At 44.1% G+C, this 16,004-nt stretch overlaps 1 protein-coding gene across 1 annotated transcript in view; it reads left to right on the top strand.

Moving 5' to 3' along the window:
* Window positions 1-16,004, top strand: part of Creb3l2 (cAMP responsive element binding protein 3 like 2) — a 133,378-nt gene that overhangs the window by 21,814 nt on the left and 95,560 nt on the right. The window contains exon 2 of the mRNA XM_048340286.1: window positions 7,189-7,409. Coding sequence (XP_048196243.1) covers window positions 7,308-7,409 — 102 coding nt within the window. The 5' untranslated portion in view covers window positions 7,189-7,307. The remainder of the gene's footprint in view (window positions 1-7,188; window positions 7,410-16,004) is intronic.

Genomic DNA, 16,004 nt, shown 5'->3' with positions numbered 1-16,004 from the left:
TATACTATATATATGTGTGTACATATGCAGTGTTTTAATCAGACTGACTCTCTTGCTAACACTTTCCTCATCTCTACTAGTCCTTGTTATTCAGCTTTTCAGTGAGTTTTGTTTTGCAATCTTTATTCACAGATGTATTTTAGCATTGTGCACCCTCTAACATTCTTTATCCCTCGCCCCTCAAACAGTCCCATTTCATATATATGGTTTATTAAAGTAGCCCATAAAGGAGAAAACCATGTGGTATTCAGGCAGGAGAGAAAAGTTTGTTCCCTAACTGCATGCATGTGGCAGAGATGAAGCATGGAAGGAGGGAAGGGCTGAACCACAGAAGGGCCCTACCTTATCTAGGGCAGGGGCGGGAGGTGTGACCAGGTGGATTGGATGTGACCTCAGAGCAGGGGGAGGTAACTGCCTCCAGGTGTGCCAGATACCTAGGTAACACAGGTACTGGTGCAGACTTAAACATGTGGGGGCATCAGTATGGAGCCCTCCCGGGGGTGGACCTTAATATATATACATATATATGGAGACAGAGAGAGAGAGAGAGAGAGAAAGAGAGAGAGAGAGAGAATTCCCATATGAGAGAGAACTTTTGCCCTGCTAAACATGGCTTCCTTTCTTATTATGAATGATCATTTCCAGGCCCATCCATTCCCCTGCAAATGACATAATTGCCTTCCTCTTTATGGCTGAATATTTTATTGTGTACATGTACCACATTTTATTTCATTGTGTACACGTACCTCATTTTCTATCCACTGATCCATTGTAAGCATCTCGCTGTTTCCAAAGCTTGGCTGCTGTAGCTAGTACTGCAATGAACACAGGGGTAGAAGCATCTCTGCGGTGTGCTGACATTCCTTCGGAGGTGCCCAGAGCAAGAATGCTGGATTGTATGGTGGTTCTATTTTCAGTTTCTTGAGGAATCGCTATGCTGATTTTTATAGTAGTTGCACTAGTTTTACATTTATACAAAGAGCACGTAAGGCTCCTTTTCCTCTACACCCTACCAGCATGTATTGTTTGTCTTTTTAATGATGGTCATTCTGACTGGGGTGAGAAGAAATCACAATATTGTTTGATTTGCATTTTCTTGATAGCCACTGACATTGAATGTTTCTTCATGTATTTATTTGGCACGTGTAGTCTTCTTTCAAGACTTATCCTTTTGCTTCCTTTGCCCATTTATTCATGGGGATGTTTATTGTTTGGACATGTAGGTTTGTTTTTAGCTCCCATATGTTCTTATTAATCTTTTGTCAGATGGATAACTGGTAAAGAGTTTTGCCATGTTGTAGGCTATCTCTTCAGTCTAGTGGCAATTTCCTTTGTGGAACAAAACCTTTGTGGTTTTATGAATCCACTTGTCAATCTTTGCTCTTCTTGGTGACTTACTGGAGTTCTATTCAGGAAGTTACTGCATATGCCAATACACTCCTCTGTCCTCGAATCCTTCCTACAGTAGTCTCACAGTCTTGGCTCTTTCTACTTTCCGGTGTCCTTTTCAATTTGTTTCTCCAAGGCTTTATAGTTTTCATTAAGATGGAGAGCAAACGAAGCTCTCATGTTGCTGATTAAGAGTGTAAAGGCTGGGTTTCTATAAAATGGAACAGGCATGCTCATCCCATTAGGTGGATATATCCAAGAGAAATGTGTGCACAAATTCCATAATGCTGCCTTCGCAAAAGCAGTTCAGATGTTTTGAACTGGGAGCAAACTCCAAATGTACAGGTGAATCTATAGATAAGTGAATGGATAGACAGTAATAGAAACAGGCACTAGAATACAGAAAAGAACAAGATGCACATACAGTTGATTCTCATTACTCATGAAAATTTTTCATATTTTGTAGGCATGTGTTTGTAGTTGTGAGACAAAGGTTCCTGATGTTTTCCCAGTCATTGTGTGGACATGCACAAAGCAGTGACAGTTCAATCACCCGTGGCTTTTATGCTTCTGCTCATGTTCATTAAACAAAGCCATTTTTTGTGGTCTCTTTAATGGACAGATCCATATTTTTGTTGGTAATTTTGCAATTTAACAGGTTATTAAGTAAAATACTGAAGAACAATTGTGTTCTGAAGTACAAGAAGACTGTGAGTGCCTTGTGGATAAACCCTTTAAATAAAGAGTCATCAGAAAGGAACATGTAACTGCATTGTACTTTTGTTCATGTTTTTAAATGTATTGCTTGCTTAATTCTTGTTATACATATTACATATATATATACACACATATATTCATATGTTGGCCTTGCTTTATATGTATTGATCGGATGGTAATACTATCACCAGAAACTCATAGGAACCTAACCTCTCTTTTTCTCAGAAGCAATATTTCAGTATTGGATAATTTAGTATTTTGGAGACTTCATAGAATGTAGCAAGTGTCAATTATGAGACTCAAGTATTGTGCAATATGGATAAGTGTCTCCTGTAGGAAATAAAGTCAGCGGTGTTCCATTTTCAAGACAAGGCATTTGACCTGGAATAAAAAGTTGCTTGCGCCATGCCTTTACAGCTTACAATATGATGAGTCAATCACAAACTCCTTGCACGTGGAAGTTCCCTAGCTAAAACAGAATATGCTGATAGGACATGGGAGGTGGGTGGGGTTCAACTTTCAGAGGGAAGAGTGGACCCCAATAGAATGACTATGACTTTTAGGATTCAACCAACCCCAAAAGGTATACGTGGTAAAATTACCTGATAAAGTGGAGGAGAGGGATTTTCAAATTGGGGGACAAATTGCTTGGTATAATCTCTCTGAGCGTCTCTGCCCACCAGACACTTGATCTTGCGTGACTGCTATTAACCATTAAAATCTCACTTTCTCTGTAGTTTATGTCTCCAAGTCCATTCTTTGAATCACCAGTGGCTGGAGTCCACTTAAGTCATACTCAAGAACAGGGAAGTCTAATCTATTGAAATCAGAACAGCAAAAACTTCTATTGGCAAGAAGATAGGGAAACAACATGAGAATATCTTTTGGGCTGATGCAAATGTTCTTTATATTGACCGGGGTGTTGGAAATGAAGGCCACACATGAGCCTTGATTTCATTTAGTTCAGCCCATTGCTTTGAAGCCGTCGCTTTGGGTTTGCATCTGCATTGTCCATCTGTCAACACAGGGCGGCAGTATTGCAAAGGTGATGAAAATTCCAGCTGCAACCCGAGTTCCTATGTGTAGGGCTCAGTTTCCAGTTGCATCCCCTCCAGCCTCCTTTAAAGAACCTTTGTTCACCACTGACTTCATCATCCCTTCTGGGTTCCATTCCTGATCTGCTGTTCCTATTTCCTGAGCACTTGATGCCCATCTTTCCTTCACATTGGACCATCAGAGCCGGGTTCAGTGACTGGGAGCAGGTCACATGGAGGGAAGTTCAGGAGAGAAAAACCAGTTATCTTGGTCACATGCTTGATATTTCCAGGAGAAAAACCTGGAAACACAGAAAATGTTTACCACTAGAGGAATACAAACACCTTGTCCTTTTTCAACCACTGGCAATAAGAATGGAATCAATCTATATGGGAAGCCTGGGGGGGGGGTTGCAATATGTATTATTAGGAGAGAAGCATACAATGTAGAGGCATATATACAATAAACACCAAACTTTCCTATGGGTGTGGAGTTACATAGTGTTTCTGAGTATAAAGAGAAATATTGTAAAGTACATCTCAGGCTGTCAACACTGTGTACTTGGGATGGCTCAGGGGTAAAGAATTAATATGAAAAAAAAGAAAGAAGACTTTCACTAAAGATTCAAATAGCTGGACACTGGTGGCTCACACCTGCAATCCTAGCTACTCAGGAAGCTGAGATATGAGGATCATGGATCAAAGCCGGCTTTGGCAGAAAAGTCTAAGAGACTCTTATCTCCACTAAACTACAAAAAAAAAAAAAGCCATTAGTGGAGATGTGTCTAAAGTAGTAAAGTAGTAGAGTATTTGCTTTCAGCAAAAGAAGGTCAGGGACAGAGAGAGCTCAGGCCCTGGGTTCAAGCCCTAGGACTGGCATAAAAAAAAGATTCAAATAATAGTACATCTAACCTTTTAGTCTAATTTAAGTTGTATATTACTTGGAAGGCACATATATATACATACATATATGTATACAGCTATGTATACTTATATGTATGTATATATATATATATCTTTCCCTATGTATTTTCTGCATTTTAATATTATGCTTAGATCTTGACCACATTAAAAGTATACCTGTCTGCTCATGTTTTGGCTCTCTCTCTCTCTCTCTCTCTCTCTCTCTCTCTCTCTCTCTCTATCTCTTTCTCTCTCTCTCTCTCTTCCTCCCCCCCCCCTTAGTCCAACAGGGTTGTAAAATTGGGGCCTACTAAACTAACAATTGTTTTCAAACCACCACTTTTCTAAGAGCTGTAAAGGTGTGATGGATTGGTGGGCTCTATCCTGGGCAGGTTGGTGTGAATAGGAGCTCACACTGTCACTGTGGAGCCTGGTGGTGGTGCTCGGAGGGTGGTTTTGAAGATGTCCTGAGGACAGATGGCACTGCTGGAAAATGGCAAGGGACCTGAAGCAGCAGCTACTCCTCCTACCTGTGGCTCTCTGCCTTCCCGATGACTCTGCCATCTTGCTAAGAGATCTGTCTTGCTCACCTTTACTTTTAAACTAGATTTTCAAAGGGTCACCTGCTCTTTAGGCTTTCAACAGCTCCACTGAAAGAAAATGGGAGACAGAGACATGGTTCCTTGATTACAGAGTGACTTCACCTGAGTCTTCTGTGGCTGCTCACCAACAAGCCATCTCAAACCCCAAGTAGATGTGCCTTCTAGCACTTTCCAGCTCCATTCAGAAGTTGGTAACAATGCCCCTTATTTCTGCCTAAGGAACTAAAGGTTAAGACTTTGGAATCTCTTTTTATTATATATATTTATATATATAATATTATATATTATATATGTGTGTAATATATATATATAATTTAATTTTTGTTGGTTGTGGAGCTTGAACTCAGGGCCTGGACACTGTCCCTGAGTTCTTTTGCTCAAGGGCAGCACTCTGCCACTTTGAGCCACAGTGCCACTTCCGTGTTTTCTGATAGTTAATTGGAGATAGTCTCACTGACTTTCCCCCAGGGCTGGCTTCACACTGCAATCTTCAGATGTTAGCATCCTGAGTAGCTAGGAGTACAGGCATGAGTCACCAGCACCTGGCTGTGAAAACTTTTATAAAGGAAGGATGTGCTCATAAAACTAGTCTTTCTATTTTAGCATTAAAATAATCTCAAAAGATCTCAGACCGAACAGTAGCTTACATGATAAACTGCTGCTTAAAGCCAGAGTAGACCTCAGTCTGCCTATCCTCACCCACTAAAAAAAATTTCAAAGGGACAGAGTAATAACTAACATCTGAATGTATCACCCCAACAAACAACACCTGGAGCCACCAGACAAAGGCTCCTCTCTATATAAGGCAGGAAAACGAGTTTCGAGGACTCTTCCCTTCCAAAGAGGAAGGAAAAAAATCCTACAATTGGGGATTAAAAAAAAATTTTTAGAATAAGCATCTCTAATCTAAACAGGATGGGCAATCTGGTTCTGCCCATCTCTCAGGCTTCTTTCCCACCATTCACTGCCAGTCACCAAAATACCTGCTTTCCCTTAAATCTCATTTCATTGAGATGCCACCCGCCCAGGAAAGAACTCTGCTAGTGTTTGAAACACCTGGCTTGGCTTGGCAGTACTCAGGTCTGAACTCAGGGTCATGAATTTGCTAGGTGGGTGCTGTACCATTTCAGCCATGCTTCCAGCCGGACTTTCTGCTGATTGTTTTGGAGAGGGATGGTAGCAAACTTTTCTTCTTTGGCTGACCTCAAAGGCACAATCCTCCAAATCTCAGCCTCCTGCTAGTTAGGATTACAGTTGCAAGCCACTGGCTCGCATCTGACTCTCTTGCCTTTTATTTTTCTTGGTATCAGTTACCACTGACCAAAACTTACATTGCCCATTGATATCTTTGTTTTTTTGCTTGACTCCACTGGGATTAAAACTCAATGAATGGAACAACTTTAGCTCTAAGGTCCAGGAAAAGCACATCATTAGCTCTTAGCAAAAAATTTTACCTGCTGAAAGAAAAAAACAGGTGAAGCCTATTGCACGTGTCAAGAGTATGAACACCAAAGGGGCAAAAACTCTGAAGGGCTCTGCTACATATAGACTGATGTGAAGGATATTCATATCTGTGTATTTATAATTGATATAATCTACACGGACCTAGACATCTCCATAGGCAGATAGACATACGTGTGTTTCAAAACATAAACAGGGAAGCAAAACAGTGGCTCATACCTGTAACCTCTAGCTACTGAGGTGACTGGATCTGAGGATGGGGGTTCGAAGACAGCCGGGGCACATTATCTCCAACTAACCAGCAAAAAGCTGGAACGGGAGCTGTGGCTCAGGTGGTTGAGTGCCAGCCGTGTGTGGAAATAAAAATACATATAACCAAGGTTGCTCGTAAATAAATAGTTTGGGTCGTCCTTAAGTCTGCCTTTTCTCAGGAAACTGTGCCCGCTGCCCTCCGCAGCGTACAGCATTCCTTTCTGCGGATTCTTCGGGAGGGGGCCCGAGCTCGCCCTCCCTCTTTCATAAAAATGTATTCTTGTCGCTAGTTGATTGGCTGTCGCTCCCCCAGACTTTATCTCTCATTGGCCGGCCTCCCGGTCCATCACTTCCGTGTCCAAGCATTCTATTGGTCCTCTGTAACTGACCTCCGCCTGCAGGCTAGAGCCGGGCTAGAGGAGTTTCCCTGGTGACGTCAAAGGCGCGCCCCGCCCACATTCCGAAACCTGGGCGGAGGTTTCCCAGGGCTCTGCTTTTGTGGGCGGGGAGAGTCGTGGAGGAAGACTTCTGATTGGGTCCTGAGGGCCAGACAGGCATGCGATTGGTCCCTGCCTTTGAGGGAGGTGGGCCCGCAGCTGGGTCCGGCCGCGACGCGGCGGAGCCCTGTGGGGAGTCTCAAAGTTTGTGTCTGGAGCGGCTTTGCGGAGGGATCGTTTTTCCTGGGATGCGAACTGATTTCTTGCCTTCCTTTTGGATGCACATCCCGCTCTAACCCCTGCAGCTAAGGCTTGTGTGTGTCGTTCCCCATCCCCCCCCCCCACCCCGGACAGCCTCAGGTCCCAGGCCGGGGACACCCGGAGACAGCGATCCCCAGCGTTTCCCTGGCCGCTCCGGCCCTCAGCATCCTCCGCTCGGCCCGGCGCGGCCTCTCTTCTGCCCTCCGCATCCTCGGCCCAGCGGCGCCCACCACCCCCCTCCCCCGTCCGCCATGGAGGTGCTGGAGAGCGGGGAGCAGGGCGTCCTGCAGTGGGACCGCAAGCTGAGCGAGCTGTCGGAGCCCGGGGACCCCGAGGCTCTCATGTACCACACGGTGAGCCCTCGGCGGCGCGCGCTGAGGGGGCGTTTAGGGGTGGGTGGGGTGGGGTGGGGGGTGTTGTCATGGGAGTCACAGCTGGAGATCTGGGGCCTGGGGTGGGGGGTGGGGTTGGAGCCACCCGGAAAAGGGGGTCTGGCTCAGACGTGCAACCATCTGGGGAGGGAGAAGTGGATAGTTTGTATCTGAGCGGCGCAAGTGGAGCAGCTGGCGCCTTTAAACTTTCGGATTGGTGACATTTTGTATTCCTTTTGCAAAGAGCTCTCTTCCCAGAAAGTGTTTTTGTTTTGGATCTGTCATCTCGTGTCCTATGGCTAACGGTACTGTGATGCGGGGAATGGGGTCGAGAGGGGGTGTTTGCTCTTTAAGAAAAAAAAAATTCTCTTCAGTTGTACAAACGGGTTTCGGTTCAACATGTCATTTCGTGCGTGCAATGCATCCTACCCAGTGTCACCCCTTCCAGCGTTCTCCCCCATCCTTCCCAACCCCACCCTTTCCCTCGATTTAGTTGGCTCTTGATGAGTACTTTTATTTCCTTTGAGCTTCCGTCTTTCTAGTTCACAATGCCTTAGCTTGCAGGCTAGGATGGATCTTCACAAGAACAACTTAGGAAAATCAAGTTCGGAATGCTTACTTAGGAGCAGATAGCCTGCAGTTGAGCATCATTCATATCTAGAAAGTATGCCCATGATTTTTATTTACAAAATTATTTTGTTAATATCCTTAAGTAGTTGTATGGAGGTTTCAATTCAATCTGCCAGTGTATGAGTACAATGCATCTTGACCAGTGTCATTCCTTTCGTTTTTATGAACATCTATCCCAACCCTGTAATCCCCTCAATTTAGTTTGCCTTGATTTTTGTGGAAAGGTGTTTTTTGGTGTGTTTTTTTTTTAAATATTGGCCAGGCTAAAGTAGGATGTTCTTTCCATCTGTTTTATGTCTTTCTTCCACCCCTCTCTCTGTTTCCTTTCTGATTTACATTTTAAACAGTATGCCGGTGTCTGGGTGTCTTTAGGAGGGAGGCCCCCTTTATTTGGCTTCTTAGACTGTACAGCCAAGAAATCTGTTTCCTCAATCTTCAGAGGAAAGACCCACAGACAAGTATGGAAAATCTGAGGCGACTCTGTTTTTCAGACAGACTTTGGGGAGGAAGGTGGGGGTCAGCTCATCAGTTCCTAATTCTGGCTCTGTCCCCAAAGACCTCTCCCAACACGCCCATTTCTTTGATGAAAGTTTTCAACTTTCTAGGATTAACTTTGCAGAAAGGGAATTTTGTTTCAGAAAGTTAGCATTGATAATGTGACTTTGTTCAAGATCTCATTGAAGTTTGAGAGAGAGGGGGAGAGAGAGAGGAGAGAGAGAGAGAAGAAGGGAGAGGGAGGGAGGAAGGGAGGGGAGAGAAAAGGAGAGGCCTGGCTATTTTCCTTTGGGGTTCTTTCAGTGGGGTCACTACCAAGATATTTGAAACTTTTGCAGAATGGCCAGCAGGCTCCACCTCTTTGGCTTTTGCTGCTGGCTGACTGTTATTTTGGGAAAAGGGATGGGGCCTCTACTGACTCCCACTCCAGCATTTGTGTGGCTGAGAAGGGTTTGTGTTTAAAAAAAAAAAATGCCGTATGCAGGGCTGAGAGGGTGTGGCAGTTCATGTTGGGGCAAAAGCCAGATGTTCAATGTAGCCATCATCTGGGGTTTGCCCACAGAGCTGCTCCAAGGAGACCTTGTGGGCTGCATTTGGATTGAGGCCTAGATGTGCTGTCTGGCCTCTGAGGAGCTTGGAGCATATCAGCCCACAAACGTCTTGCAGTGATTGGGTACTCCAGACATTTTGGTTGACATGAACCCTATCTTAGTTCTTCTCTTTTGCTCTTCAGCCCACCGACATTTTACAAGGGGAGAATGTCTCATTCAGCAAGCTGTCTTGCTACAGGTTTGGAGCTTTCAGCTCATGGGATGGATTGTGCACGGACACCCACGGGGCTGTTTCTGATCTCAGTGTCTTGCATAGGAGATCACAGGTCAGAGTTGGAAATACTACCTGTGCCTGTCATTAACTCCAGGACAAAGATCTTGGACTGGGTCTGACAACTTTATGCAAAGTTGCAGGGGAACAGACCTTGCATTTCTCAGTAAATATGGGATTAGTTTTATTCTAATCCTTTTCTTAGGTGTCTCACTTAGGTGTCTCACTTCTGAGCTGCTCACTTGTAAAGTGCCCCCCCCCAATACTGCTACTAGTATATGTGAACTAGTGTGATATGAATTTATGTTAAAAGAAGCATTGGATTTAGTAACACAGACAACTGGAGGATACTCCTTTGAACTAAGGGGCATTTGGTAGAAATGTAAACATAGGTTAACTTTACCTTCTGTTTCCTCACCTCTGTTGGGTGTTCAGGTGCAGAGCTGGTTCAGGTTGCCATTGATCCAAGATGTGGAGATGCCCTGGTCTTCGGCTAACTCGCCATGTGGGAAAGAGCGGCCAGATTTTATTATGCAATCATTCAAAGATGGTTATGCTTTCAATTACTATGTGATGACTATTTTTAATATTTATTGACTATTCTAAGCCCTTGGGATACATCAATGAACAAAAGCAGACACATTTCCTGACCTGGAAAAGCCTACATTTGTGTGTGTGTGTGTGTGCACATGCATATGCACATGCACACGCATGTGTCTGTGCATTAATCTGACCTGCTACACACTTGCAGGCATGAGTAGAAAAATGTTCATGAACAGTAAGTGAGAGATGGGATGGAGAAGTAAGCAATGTAGTATGTTATACACTAGAAATGCGATAGAGAAAGTAAAAGTAGAAAAGTGTATTGGGGATTGAGAATTCAGGATAGAGGAAAGGTGGAGGTAGTATTGAACTGGTGATCAGAAGCAACCTTCTGAACAGAGATTTGAAGGAGGTGAGTGTTTAGCTCAGCAGGATGAAAAGCAGGGCAGAGACTGGAAGGTGAGAACACCCTGACACTAGAGGCTTACGCCAAGTTCTTTTGATTCCTTTGTGTTGGTGAGTCATTTTCCTTGTAAATGCATCTCTTTTAGGAATGACTCAGAAAAACCTTCCAAGTGAGTGGATTGGGCATTGTTTAGGGCAAGGAGAGTCTGGGGGTTGGGGGCAGATTATAAATTGAACAAATGGTAGCAGGTGATGGTAGCAACAATCTACGGAGTATTTATCACCTGTGAGAGAGGGCCTCCAGCACACACCTGCTCACCCCGCCACCCCCCATAGAACCCCAATCCTTGGTTGGATACTCTACTGTTACATCTTCCTTAATATTTTGGGACAGGGGGCCCCACATTTTCATTTTGTGTTAGTTCCCACAAACTTGTTGCTGGTCCAGCTGGTAGATATTATGCGTAGTACTTAAGTTAAATATATATAAGTATAAATATATAAAAGTATAAATATATAATATATATGCCTTATTTATTAAATAAGCCTGATTTATAATAAAATCAGGCATATAGATACATATATGGGTGTATGTATACATACATACATACATACATTCTGTTCATCTCTCTTAATGGACCCAATGAGGGAGTCATTTGTTTTCTATTCTCATTTTAGATGTAAGAAAACCAAAGCTTAATGCATTTAAGCATCTCAGCTCGGGCCCCGGAGCTGAATTGTGCCATGACTAGGGTTGGGACCCAAGTCTGACTGCCTTTAAAGTCATTGCCATGCTGTGGAATGGAAGAATCTCAACTTAAAAGAAGTATCTAAGTGAGAAGAAGTTGGGAGGGGAACGGGGTGTTGACCCTGCCTGAGAGCAGGTAATGTTTAACAAGTGGCCACCTTAGTATGACCACTCTTTGTTCTAAATACTCCATTTAAGCAAATCTGTCACACATCTGATTTCAAAAATAGAAGAATGTTCCAGTTGCCTAAGGCTGGATTATAATGCCTCTCAGATACCTTCTGTGATCCAGCAGAGACAATTATTTATTCTCTTTTAGGTAAACTTCTTGAATCCAGAGAGACAAAGGCTTTCAGGAGAGAGGTTTAGAGTCTACAGAATACTGAAGGACAGAGTACTTAGACAGGGTAGTTGTGGACTTGTCTTTAGATACTGAATTAGTAAAGCTATGGGCTTTGTCTTGAAGCCCTGGAGGTCAAGAGAAGATTGGGATGCTGTCTATACACTGTATCTTTTAGTACTGCCAATTTTTTACTTCCTGGATGTGTTGAGAAAATGAAGAAATTGCAACTCAAAGGCATCCTCCAGAGCTAGACAGGCTGCTTTCTCCTTGTCTTCTTGGAGTCAAGAGGCTGTTTTCACCCTATGTTCTTGGAGTCAAAAAAATTGTGGAGGGTCAATGCTCTATTAAAAGTCAATGTCTTAGTTGGGCACTGGTGGCTCATGCCTGTAATTCTAGCTACTCAGGAGGCTGAGGTCTGAAAATGGAGGTTTGAAACCAGCTCAGACAGGTAAGTCCAAGACACTCTTATCTCCAGTAAACTATTCAGAAAAAGACAAGAGTGGCACTGTGGTTTAAGTGGTAAAATACTCGTCTTGTGCAAAAGAAGCTCAGGGACAGTGCCCAGGCATGAATTCAAGTCCCAGGACTGGCACCAAACAAACCACATAAAACCATAACTCAACATCTTTCAAGTTGCTGTGGCTTTGGGTGAACATGGGGAATTGGCAGTGGTTGGCCGTGGTTGATGGAAACAGGCCGTAGCGCCAGAGAGGCTCCATGCAGGGGTAAACCTGGAGCTCTTGCTCTCTCCTCATGTCCGTGATTAGCTGCCTGGAAAGATGATTTCTTTCAGTTGTTGTTGTTGTTGTTTTACAATGATTATGTTCTTAAAAAAATAAAGCAACTACAAAATAGCCTTTGCAAAGATGACAGTTGTGGTTCTGTATGTATTAAATGTGCTGCTGTCCATACATGCAGCCAGTTATCTGTAAAAATTAAGTAGTGGTTATGCTGTTCACATATATCTGATCATTTCCTAAGAGGGGAATGGCTGATCGCAGATGGTGGTGGGCAGGGAGTGCAGGGCCTGTTCTGCTTGTTGGTATCTGAAGGGGAAGCATCTGGCTCCTGGGGGCTGGGGGGGGGGGGCCCACACTGATTGCTGAGGAGTTAGCTGATTGAAGGCTGAGCCGCTTCCTCTTCTTCCCAGAGGACCCGGAGACTGATATCATGCTAGTGGGCTGCTGAGGCTTTGGGTTTGATGTTCCTGCTTGGGGTTATCTCTTGTCTCCTGGCCAGGTTCCCAGAGGGTAACAGTTCCTCATTGGCTGAGAATGTCATTGCTTATGGTCAGCTGAATGAGCACAGAGTTCTAGGAGGGCCCAGAGTTGTGAAATAAATGTCGTTTGTCTTCCAGGCTTTCGTTTGACCTTTCTATAGCCTTGGTCGTGGGCCCCTCATGTTCTCTTTTCAACTAACCCTTTTCAAGTTTTGCTTACACTGAAGTTTTATGTACCGTGTGCTGTTCCTAAAGGGAGCCATAATTACTTAAAGTCAAGAAGGTGAATTGCTAAATGAAAAACATAAGGCACTAGGCCAGGTGATAGGAGAACATGGAGAATGGGAGGAGAGCCCCAGCACTCTGGTTATTCCATACATGTGACCCTTATTCACAAGGCAGCCTCGCAGGTGTGTTGCTAAATCATGCTTGATTTAAGGATTTCCACCGGCTTTGCCATAACAACCCAAAACAACATCAACAAAATAACCCACCTCTGACTCCTTATTTTATTGTCTCTGAAATTGTCCTCGGAGTGTCCCTGTGAGTTGGGGACATGCTAGGCACCACCCTGCAGCGGGGGAGGATAGGACAGAGTGTTGCTTTGATATAACAGTGACTCTTGCAGGCAAAACGAGGTATTGGGTATTATAGCTACAATGTTAATTGAATAATGGACCCAGATGGGCATACACAAATCCATTATTACCTTGAGTTGCAAGGAGCCTAGAAACCCAGCTCCTTGTCTGGATGGTTCAGTAGTTCCTCCGTGTCTGCATCTATGCTGGAGGGCGGACAGATGGAGGAGCTGTAGATGTTAAATTCAAAATGACAGCATCTAGGGGAAGAGCAGAGTTTTCCAGACCTCTGTCCTTTCTGTAAATGATGGAAGAGATTTTTCCTAGTAGTCCCCCAGCTGCCTTTATTTAAAGTTTTAAAGGTAAGGATTAGGCTACCTGGCCATTTCTAAACCAGTAGCTGGAAGAGGATGTGGGATTTATATGATTAGATTAATCATTTGAAGGTGAAAGAGATTGGAGACTCCCTAAGCTTAGCCACTAGTTCAGTTAGTTGAGTTGATAGTCCTTAGTCTTTGTTTCACAAACAGAGGTGTGTTTGTTTCTCTGAAAATTGAGCTTACTACTAGAAAAAAAAATCCACAATAATTAGTCCTAAGACCAGAAGAGCAACCTTGACTACTATGCTACTTTCCAAGTTTTATGGATACTATTTAGCTGTCCTTAGAACTGTGTGATGAAGGAAGACAACAGGGGCAGAGAATGCCTCTCTGTAATGCATGGCAGGGCTGTTCACTGAGGTGTGGACAAAGGTGGAGGATGGTGTCCTGACTCACTGACTAGAACATGGAGAATTAACTGTATTCTCTGGACTCTCAGCGTCAGGGTCAAATGCTGGGGCTGGAGGTAGCTAGCTGAGCCTGTAATCTTGCTCACCACGCAAGACAAGAATGACTTGTTCTGTTTCTGATCCACAGCAGGCTGAAAACTGAATGCCAGTTTTTTTTTTTCCTCCAAAGGAGCTATTTTTCTATTTGAGTGTGGCTGTTCAAATATTGATGAGGCCACGTGTGCCTGTTTGTAACTTGAACTGCCTGCCACAGCCTGGTAGGGTTCTAACCTCTCTATTGATTCTACAGGCCTTTACAAGGCATTTGGTATAGTTGAGGCCCGTGGCTTGCAAGGCACCTGGATGGTCCAAGTAAAGGATGATGAGAATGAAAGGGAGGTGTCTGTTTCCTGCCCCTGCAGGTGGAGTTGAAAGGAACTAAGGCCCTCCATCTTTGGGTTAGCTTTGAGCTTATTCCTTCTTCTCCTGGCTCACGAGATGTTCTCTGGTTCTCTCAAATAGGTTCTGAATGAGCTGGACTTATCCTCTTCCCCCTTGAATTGAACTGTAGTCAATTCACCACTGGGTCACAGAGGAAGTTATGGCTGATTTTCACTATGGAGATTCTGAGACCTAGAGCAGTAGAGATTTGCACAGCTGAAACACAGCTCCTTAAGGAAAGGAGAGAGGACCGTGCCATTTCTATAACCACCCAGTGCTTAAGTCAAGTTGCAAGATGTTCATTATGGATCAAAACCAATTATTTGCTGTATACTGAAGTAGAGCTGGGCAGCCTGGGGCAATGGATTAGGTGGGTTGTCTTGCCCTTGTGTGTCTGTGTGTCTGTGTGTCTGTGTGTCTGTGTGTGTGTGGGGGTACTTGAGTTTAAACTCAAATCCTCATGCTTGCTAGACTAATACTTTATAACTGGAACCATGATGCCAACCCTGTTTTATGACGGTTGTTTTCAAGATAGTCTTGCAAACTTTTCTGTTCATGCTGGCCTCCAACCATAGTCCTCCAGATTATTATATATAATCTGTCAGATAGCTAGTATCATGAGCGTGAGTCACCAGTGTCCAACTTCACTTTTTTTTTTTTTTTTGCTGGTCCTGGGGCTTGAACTCAGGGCCTGGATACTGTCTCTGAGCCTCATTGTGCTCAAGACTAGCTTACTACCACTTGGGCCACGGTTCCACTTCCAGCTTTTTTTTGGAATAGTTTATTGGAGATAAGAGTCTCATGTGCTCTCCTGCCTGGTCTGGCTTCAAATTGCGATCCTCAGATCTCAGCCTCCTGAGTAGCTAGGATAATAGGTGCAAGCCACTGGCGCCCAGCTCCAGCTTCACTTTGTGAAAACTCTAGAGTCTGCAAATGTGAATATTTACCGTGCTAGGAATGAGGTAGTTCGGCATCAGTATCTCACTTCATTTTGTTTAGAGGAAATGACCAAGATGGAATGGTTCTCTAACAATGTTGATTTCTAGGCGCATGGAAAACAGAGGCATTATTTCAGCACAAATCTTTGCGCCCAGCAGGCTTTAGGTTCATGGTTCTCTGATGCCCTTGGGAAAATTATTGGGCTGTCCACCGCTTTGAAAATAAGAGATGGCGTTTTCTACCCTGTCTCCTCAGTCAAATGTTTCAGTTTGAGGACAAGATGTTCCAAATTTAGGAGCCTGACATCATTCAGGAGGCAGAGGGCCTGTAATTACTCTCATGCATCTGTAATTCCTCTCTTCCCAGCTTCTCCCTTCTGCTGTAAACACAGGTCTCTCTGCCTTGAACACGTGCTTACCATATGGCCCTGCTGCCTCATGTTTTCCTTTCTTGTTGGTGGCTAGGTTTTCGCACACAAGTGGTCAACAGCTTGGGCCTGCTTTCCCTTGATTTCTACTCCTGTCTAGACCCCAGTACTTTGGTTCCTATTGCAGATTGCAACATCTCCCTAACTGCTAATTCTAATCATCTTCTCTCTGTCCTTACCTTGCTGGGCCTTGTGAAAATATTTGAGGGTATTGAACA

Source organism: Perognathus longimembris, chromosome 2 (assembly GCF_023159225.1).
Source record: "Perognathus longimembris pacificus isolate PPM17 chromosome 2, ASM2315922v1, whole genome shotgun sequence".
NCBI lineage: Eukaryota > Metazoa > Chordata > Mammalia > Rodentia > Heteromyidae > Perognathus > Perognathus longimembris.
This window is presented reverse-complemented; position numbering and strand designations above follow the sequence as displayed.